Below are 9588 nucleotides of genomic sequence, written 5' to 3'. Positions count from 1 at the left end.
TTTTTCAATTTTAAGCTAAGTGATCGCTTGTGGACGTTATCAATTCTTTGAGTGGAGGAGTAGATTTCAACTTCCAAGGACGCCAATATAGCAGACCGGAAAGGAAGGGCTGCCACTTTTAAGTTACCTCTGAAACTTAATCCTGGATTGATTAAGACTGCTATCGAAAAGGATCTTTCTTCGAAGGTAACGGTGTTTCAAGATTTGGGCAGTGGCGAATTTCTGGTTGAATTGTCATCGAAGAATGTTGCGGAATCTCTTATCGAGGATGGTTTCGATGTGGATGATGTCCATGTTATTTGTCATTCCCCGCATGGTTATGTTACAAATGTTAGTATCATGGGTCTTAGATGGTACATTGAAGATTGTGAAGTCGAAGAGGCATTATCAAATTTCGGTGAGATTAAGAGTGCCCAAACAAAAGATAAACATCTTTTTCTAAAAAAAAAAAATGAACACAATCCCAACTGGATCCTTGGACTCCTTTGCTGCGCGAGAAGCGGATGCCAACTGGGGGAGCGAAACGACGAGCTAACATAACATAAGAATATAGCGATGTTTCTCGTGACGTCACGCGTTGTTATTAATATGCCAACCAGAAGCTCATTGGCTGTCGAAACAATGACTTCTTTTGATCTGTGGTTGGCAAATTTGAATATCAAAAGAAGTGTGACGTCAAAGTTTGGAAACAAGAAATATCGCTATTGATACGAACGGAATAAACAGTGCTTTTTTTCTGTTTGACGCAACGGAAGCCGTGTCGGGGGCGTGAAACAAATGAACCAAAGGTAGAGGAGAGGAAAATTCTTGGAATTCGAATTCTACTTTTGGCAAACTTTCCTTTTATTTTTACTGCAGCAATTCTTGGTTTGCACCCACGTAACACGGCTCTCATGTTTGATGGCAGTACAATACAATTTATTTTCGCAGAATTTGGATAACAATAAAGTTTAGTTCCCAGCGGAGAGACAGGTTATTGTTCTTGCCACCCAACATGGCCGCCGTGACGTCAGAAGCAAACCATCACTATGGCTACTGGCCACAGCCGGGAAAAAAACAAAACCAAACACACCAAGCAATAATCGCAATAATTGGTGGCTTAAAAATCTGCCGCCACTTTTTGTAACCAATGAAAAGCAATAGCAAACCACGCGTAAATTTGCACGCGCGTTTTCCCGCTTTTTCAATAGAGAATGTTAGCATTGGCAACGAGTGCGAGTACAACTTGTACTCTTTCTCCAAGTCGCGCTCTACTTATTTTGGTAAGCGTATAATTATAATACGAGTTCCAGTCTGCAGAAAATACTATTATGGATCAAAACCACACTAATTCTCTAGCAAAAAAATTCAAGCTAAGAGCTAAGGAGGAGCTTTTCTTCTTGGTAATAGAGCGACTTTCATATGACCTTGAAAAATAAACGTAAGAACAGGACATAAACAAAAATGCAAGACATTTAATTGGCTTATCGAACAAAAACGAACGATCGCCAATTTTCATTGTCTTAGCGAACGCGGATGCAAACAACGTCATCTCTCCACGGAACTTTCTGGAAAGTTTCGCTTTTACGTCATTTGAAATGCAGTAATGTGATTGGGCAATCGAACTGTTTACTGCCTATATTAGGAGTTTCCTTGGCGGGAATAAGGAGAAGCTTTGTTTTAATCTTGCCAAACTTTGGTCAGTGAAACAAATTTTTTCAGGGTCTTACGAAAGTCGCTCTAACAAACGATTTTTTACAGTCTTGTAAAAGCAGCCATACTAGGACTAAACTTCCATCATAAAGTGGTTGGAAAACTTCGAAGAATTTACAATTACAATTTTCTGGTTTAACAGACATCATTATGTCCACTGCAGATGGCATGGCTTGCAAGCAAGGCCGTGCGGAGTAGTGGGTGCTGCTCACTCTCGTTTCCCGCGCGACGTTCGCGTATAGCATGCTCGCGCGCAGGATACAGATGTGGACATTGAGCACAATTTAAACTTGTGTTTGTGAATTGGGAGTTTCTTCAGGTGCTTGCCCATTTTGGTCACTCGGCTTAAAAGTAAGTGTCCCTGTAAGAAATAACGCACGCATCATAAAGAAAGCAAAGACATATTACAAGCAAAGAAATTAAAATACAAGTGAAAAAAGAAGTAAAAAAAAGTGCAAGAAATAAGTAGGGCTCAACTAAAAAAAGCACTGGACATTGGTGAGAAGGGAGTGAGGTCGAAATTATTTTTGGACCAACTATTAAGGTCTTCAACAAAACGAAAAAAAAAAAAAAAAAAGGTGCCTTTGTAACGAGATCTGTACTTGAACTACAAGCAGTTGCAAAAAGGTTGAGACACTGAATCGAAAATTCAGTTCTTCTTTCTAAAACCCATCTTCCAGTTCATAAGAAAAGTCCCAACGTCCCTCCCTCCCCTCCCCCCTTTTTCAATGTTGATACCCTTTTCTTTGAATGGCAAATGCAGATGGAACAACTTTGCTTGGGGGGGAGGGGGGGAGGGGGGGGGAAGGGGAGTTGGGGATGCGCTGACTTGAATGACACGCATTGTACGGTTATTAACAGTGAGTGTCTCAACTGTTTTTGCAATTGCTTGTAGCTCTATTCGGTGGCAACTCTCGCTTCCCTTACTGATTGCTTAAGCAAGCGACATTTTATGATAGATTTTAAAACTTATTTCCTCTAATGTACAAAAGATACTTAGCAATATAAATGTGGTTGTGTGAAGACAAATTAAAAGGGAAACAGCTCACTTCCGGTGACAGTCCGCGTCTCAAAAAAGTCGCGTGTTGAATTAAGCTCCGTAATATCCATGAAAAGCGCCGAGGGACGTGTCCAATGTGAGCTGTACTCCTTTTTAACTTGTCTTGACATTACCGCATTTGTATGGCCGAGTATGTTTCCAGTACCACGGACGCGATGGCAGAGGCTACTGTCCTGGCACGCGAAACGTTCACTTCCGGTTTCTGTCGGCGGCTCCAAACCGTCGCTTGCTTTAGCTCCCTAATGGGTGTATTTTCCCTCTCGGCTATTGACGACAATTCAATAAATACATCGGTGGGCAGTTAAGGATGTCACACAATCGCAAAGAGAAGAGGGCATCATCCCAGAGTAATGGTGCGTCTCTAATGTGGGGTAGGGGTGGCTTTCGTTGGAGCTAAGGCCGTGGGGGTGTCTCCTCCCTTTGGGGAAAAACCCTCAACAACAACCATAGAACACAATTATTGCTCACACGGCTGAAAGTTGTTAATGAGTTCGTCATCACTGTATGGATCTGGCTCTGTGCTGGTGGGAATTGGAATGTATCGCTGCGTCCCTCCTGGCTGAGGATGCAGAGCCTCTTCATCTTCAGTCTCTGTTTCATCTCCAAGCAGAGGTTCCCTGTCTCTTAACTCTCCACCGTCGCCATACAAGCGCAAATGAGTGTATCGAGACTGTAATCTCTTGTAACGCCTGAAACAACACAACAAAAACAATTTGTTTCGGCAAGATGAGATACGCGCCCAAACAGCGGGATCAACTGCAGAAACGCATGAGTCAGGCTGCAAAAAAAGGACCTTTGGCTGTGCTAAGTAATTATAGGAATTCAGTATACACGAAAAAATTACTGACTTCTAATTGACTAAAAAGGAGAGCAGTTCTCGCGTAACACGGGTGCGAATTACAAATGCACGTTTCCACGCTTACAGTTAACTGAGTCTTGAACGACACTCTTGTTTGAATTTGACAAAGGTTAATGTTTTTACGAATTGGCTGAATGAACTTCGTAGAAAATTAAATTAAGCGCTGTCAAAATAGCACTTATTTTGATTTGCTGTCTTCCTATTTTTCGGACATATTATTAAGTAATCACATGATTTTTCGTGTAATTTGGCATAAATAATTATTGCTAGTCTAAAAAATTTCCAGTGGTTATTTATACCAAATTGCACAAAAAACCATGTGATTACCTATACAAACTCAAGATTGCAGGAACTGATCTGCGTTCTCGAAAGACTAGAAACTTTTTGCACGCAGAACTCCCTCTGTATATCAAAGGAAGACGCTTGAAGGCTCGACAATTTTCGATTGGTCTGTTTCCTTTTCTTTTGAAAATGTGCTTAAAGGGAAAGCACGGTCTTGATAAAGTTTTTCTGAATCGAAAGTTCTTTATCCGTATTGTCATACTTGACCACTCATTTGGACTAAATGTGTTTAAATAGCCAACAATAACGCTTCAAAAATAGGCAAATTTAAATTGAAATCCGCCATCTTTGTTTTTGTGTATGCAAACGAGGCTTTGACGTAGCAATGGTCAAGGATTTCTCCGGATGACTAAATGTGCTTGATGTAAAGAAGACAAACACAGGCGAGGAGAGCAATACTTTGTAGACTTGAATCTTAATCCAGAGGCTAAATTGTATTGATATTGGCTCCACCTCTGAACAGATTTACCTCGTGGTCGTTAAACAGGGTTTTACATGTGAGTTATATGTAGGAGTTTTACAAAGCGAAAGACAGCTTGCAGTGCTATCCGGCGCTCATTGCTGTGAAATAAATGCCTGGAAATCAAGTTTAATCTGTCTACCGTGGCTTTCAAAGATCCCTGTTTCAACTTCAATTTATATATTTCCATCATATATATGGTAAGTAAATCGTTACAGTAGTTTCTATACTGCTAACAAGATTTAACCACATTTCAAGTTACGTTTAGTAGCGCATAGCAGTCAGGTTTTCACGTTTGAGGAATCCATCCACGTTTTCTTTTTGCCGGCCAACGTTTCTTTAAATTTTAATTTTCTGGTGTAAGCTTCGGAGTTTTTTATTTTTATATGTTTTCTCAAGTCTAGACATGTGTCTAGTTTCATCCCCCTCGAAAGTGTACACCCCAACAGCGGTAATTATTGATGTGAAAAAGCCTTGCTACGTGTATTGAGCAACATCTGAGAGTTTCGTCGGCTTATTCTAAAGGCCTAATGCTTTGAGGCCTTATGCGTCCCATGGCGCAAAAAGGACTGATGATGATGATGATTCTAAATTAAACGCTTCCCCGTGTGAAAGAATGGCCTACTACCTATTGAAACACAAGATCGTTTACCATAGTTCATCTTACATTTAAATTTCTCGAAGCAGAAAGGTCACACAACAATGCGAAAGTGATCGGGGATCGAAGAACTTGGTAAGGTCGAACACGTTTGCTGACTATTGCTACGCCATAACACGTCATATCCAAGATGGCGCTCTCCAAGTCACGAAAGAGGCAACTTCAAAGTGCTCTTGTCACATTTTAACAGGGAACTGGACAAAACGGCAATTATTTTCGAATTCCTGGGGAAAAGTTTTCGTAATTTAGAGAAACTTTTTCTTGACCGTACTTTGCCTTTAAATTACCAGCTTTTCAGACTAAGCAGTTCGTAGTTTCACGATGAGGTCTCCTGGCGAGTCTGCAACGTTTCGGAAAACGGGCCCCAAGAAGCCCTTCATTTCAACTCTCCTAATGAGATTTTGGAGCATGACAAGTGATAATTCAAAGTTACTCGTTTATGGGCTCAATCGAAACATCATGGTTTTCTGAGATAAAACTATTAAAATTTCATATCGATTTTCCTTCTGTGTCCTACTTCCGGTGGGGTACAAAACCGCGCTATTAAGGAGCAGAACTTTAACGTCGATATAAGAGTGATATTTTTCCAGGGCCCGTATTTCCCTTTTTTTACGATTCAGAAGTTGCTGAAACGGCTCCTGACATGCGTTTTATTTGGTTGCGATAGTGCAAAAGACAAAAGAACGAAATTTACCTCCGTTCCTGTATTTACGTCACTTGCATGCTATTCCCAGTCTCCTCACTTGCGCGGTTTTGTGCCCCATCGGGTGTGAAAATCCCGATATTTAAAAGGCTTGAAAGGCATAGAATGAAATTCGCTATGGAATTTTTTTGGTTGTTTTTATCTCAGAAAACCATGTTTCGATTGAGTAAATAAAGAAAAATCTGTAATAAACACTTTGATCCCCTTTTCCCCTTGGACTAAAAAATAGGCACGCATTGCTTACGTGTGGTAGTGGAGTCACATAGCGCTTTATTCCATAGCTATCAACTGAGCTGCGTTTTGTTTTCCAGGAGATTCAAGTTTTTTTTGCGTAATATGTAGCTTTAATAGTACACGATATTGTTTTGGTACCGTATATCATTGTAGTGCCATGGTAGATATCTTAGGCAAATAGCCCCATGAGAAGACATGTGGTTACTAGGACAATACTAATCCCAGAAAGATTGAGGAAAACAAAAGGGAATGCAGAAACATTGGCTTCGAGGCTGACATGTTGATCATTTTCAAGTTCCTTTGCAACTTCTTTATCACCACAAGCCTCTGATAGCTTTCCAACACAAAATTTCACGGAAGTTAACCCTTGTCCGGCGGGGTTAGCATTTGGATGGGTGACCTCAGAATAGACGACTTTCGGTCAGAGACAAAGGACCGAACACTCCACGCTCAAAAAATGCGAACTAAGCAAAGTGCAGATTTTGTTAGCCTGCTTTATGCAAAACAAATATTGACGCAAAAGTAAATAAATATTGATATACAGTTTTTAGGAAGAGCAGAAGGAAGTTTTCAGAAGTGTCGATCGACAATAAAATATTTTGGCATTGGCAACAAAATTTGCGACATGAAAACAACAAATTTTAAACCGAGAATATAAACATCATTGAAAACATTTTGGGAGATTTTTGCTAAGTTCAAATTTTCTATTGTACTTTTGGCCGCGCAAGTAAATCGGAAAATGGAAAGTGAAGTCGATTTCAACGGCCGCCATGATCAAGTTATCTTGCCTGTTTACTAACAACTCGTAAAAAAAGGATACATCTGTGTCAAAATGACGGCAACACACTGGGTTTTTGTTTGTTAGTTTGCTTTTTTTCCTCTCAAGTGTTATAAAGCTTAATTTGACAAGAAATTTGTAAAATTCAACAAAAAGATCACAAGCACCAAACTCTTGAGGTTGACCATTGTTTCTGCAAAGTCAAAAATTCACTCTCCTAGACGAGGTTATTCATTACCAGTTAATTCCATCGTTTCGGAAATAGCAGCTGCCTTATTATTCATCTGCGTCTCAAATTCTTGCCGATTTGGGGGCTTATTTATTGAAACTCAAGCACGATTCCGACAGACCTGTTTATTTTCGTGAGTTATGCACGCGCTGCGGGCCTATTGTCACCACGGACTTACATTCTTACCCTCTAACAATCCGGTGACATAGTGGGTAGTGCATTTACAGTTAACAAATTGCTTATTGAGAAATGCGACAGTTTCGTCATAGTAGTACTTTGACAAGCAAGGTGATAAATAACAGGCAGCTTAAAGAGCCTATCACCTCAACACACTTTTCCAATTTATTCTCCGAAATCGTGTTGTTTTTAGATCTTTCTGATGGAAATTTCACTTTTTTATTCCTCTTGAAAGACGGGAAAAGTGGTCATACTTTCATCCATAACCGAGCAATGAAGGGGAATGGGTTCCATATCGGGTTGACGTCACAAATTACTTTGTTTTGGATCAAAGTATGACCAGTTCAACGCAACGCAACGCGCGAAAATCTCTTGGGAAAAAAGGAATGCAAAGCAGTTTGTGACGTAGAATCGAGAATAGACCCGTGTCTCTCACATCACGGTCGTGGGTCCAAATTACCGCTAGTTGTGCCGACTTTAAGTGGCTTGCACGGCACAGAAAATTGAAATTCTGGGTAACAATGGTGATATATGTTTGCTTTGAATGGGGAGATTTATATAAGGAACGAAAAATATTTGAGTTTGGGTGCACTTTAGCCAATGATATTATTGTTTTCTGACGTTGCCGTTGCCTTTGCAGTCGTCGTTCTTGAACTCCCTCATAGTCCCATTCTACGAACCTTAGAAAATAGATCAGCGCCAGGATGAGGAAAATGACCACCAAAGACGCGGTGATGCTTACTGCAATCAGCAGCTGCGTGTTTCCTGGTTTCTTGCCGAACGAATCATCGATATAATTCTCATGGCCTGTAAAATAAATTATTTTGAGAAGGTAAATGGTTAACTTCGTGTAAAAACAGAGAAACTATCACCTTACAGTCGTAAAATCATTTAGCGTACGTTAGAGCGGTTTTCAATTGAGTGTTGAAAGTAATTAGCGTATTGCTTTCGTTTATGATTACTTCACTCAGTAATCGGTTCAAAGTTCTCCCGCCACTTTTTCAACCAATCAGAAGTGAAACCAAAACCAATTGTGGCTCACGCGTGTACATTTTTCCGCGTTTTGTGTCGGCTACGTATAATTACTTCGAGTTTAGATCGGTTGACTGGATCGTCTTCGTCCTTTTTGATTGACCAAAGTAATTACTTTGGTTTTGGTTTTACGACACTCGATTGAAACTCGCTCTAACGATGGTATAAAAGGGTTTACTTTCCGAGTCTAGGCATAGAAACTTTAAATCAGTAAAAGCCACTGTCGTGCTGTTCTGTTCAAAGCCTGATTAATTACCACGTAACAGCATTGTTAGAACTCTCTTAAATTTTCGAAAAATTTAAGGTGGCTCTGAATCAGCTCCCGTGAAATTGTTAAAACAATGAAAATGGGGATCACCGAGTTCATTTTTGAGATGTAAGCAAGGAAAGACCAAATATAGGGTGTTTCTGGAGAGCTTTCATGTTGCCATTGTAACCTATTATGCCTATTACGTCACCATAGTGGGTGAATTTTGTTAAGCAACAAGACGATCGTAAGTCGGGCTGGGTACACGTGCGCTGCTAAGGTTGTCGATAATGAGTGCTGTGTAGTGGTTGAATTGCATGCCTCAAAGAAAGATCATGACAACTGTAATCGCACTGAACAAAAAATATTTTATCACGAAAACATTGCTTATTTGACTTATAGATGAAAGTCAAACCTACGATATCGTACTGAAGATAAAACATGTGATTTGTTTGTGTGAGTTATGACGTCACTAATGCGTTTCGGGAGAGAAGTTGGGGGGGGGGGACGATAAGTGGTGATTGTCATGTTTGGTATTTAGTAACTCACATAAGGTACTAGGGCGATATACAATGACACTTAAAATCATACTGAGTCACTTTAAAAATTATCAATGCTTTGAGAGTGTTCCCTTGGACAGTGAAAACTCACAAATACATACTTTGGACTCTCGAGAATCGTATAAGCATATTTTTATTCGATCTGAAATATTTACAAACTAAAAGATTTATCAGGTCAATTGAAAGACAACAAACGAAACAAATATCTATACTAATCAATAAAATCAAAGAGTAGATTCGAGTGACCCAGGCTGTAAATTGCAATCACACATGCGACCAATTGTATGATCTCTCTGATAGAAATCTAACAGTAACAACTTGAAGTGTCCCAGTGATAAAAAATTCACTACCTTCTTTTCTTCAGTGTGTGTTTGCTTAACACCTGACTGGCAAAATTTTGAGCTTTGATTTTATCCAACGGCCGTTTACTGTGAGTGTTGTGACCTCAGAGGGTTGGATCCAGGGAATACATGCAAAACGTGCCTTTAAAAGTATGAAAGCCCAAAAATCCCGTGCTGCATATTAATTCTGCGGCATACACACGCATTGCATTCTTA

General features: G+C 39.9%; 1 protein-coding gene across 2 annotated transcripts in view; it reads right to left on the bottom strand.

The window, feature by feature from the left end:
* Window positions 1-802: 802 nt before the first annotated feature.
* The window catches only part of LOC138040984 (VPS10 domain-containing receptor SorCS1-like), a 79720-nt gene continuing 70934 nt past the window's right edge, over window positions 803-9588 (bottom strand). For both annotated transcript variants that reach the window (XM_068886738.1, XM_068886737.1), the window contains 3 exons: window positions 7873-7999; window positions 3221-3441; window positions 803-2053 (listed from right to left, as the gene is read on the bottom strand). In XM_068886738.1, coding sequence (XP_068742839.1) covers window positions 1977-2053; window positions 3221-3441; window positions 7873-7999 — 425 coding nt within the window. In that variant the 3' untranslated portion in view covers window positions 803-1976. The remainder of the gene's footprint in view (window positions 2054-3220; window positions 3442-7872; window positions 8000-9588) is intronic.

Source organism: Montipora capricornis, chromosome 3, assembly GCF_036669925.1.
Source record: "Montipora capricornis isolate CH-2021 chromosome 3, ASM3666992v2, whole genome shotgun sequence".
Classification (NCBI taxonomy): domain Eukaryota; kingdom Metazoa; phylum Cnidaria; class Anthozoa; order Scleractinia; family Acroporidae; genus Montipora; species Montipora capricornis.
This window is presented reverse-complemented; position numbering and strand designations above follow the sequence as displayed.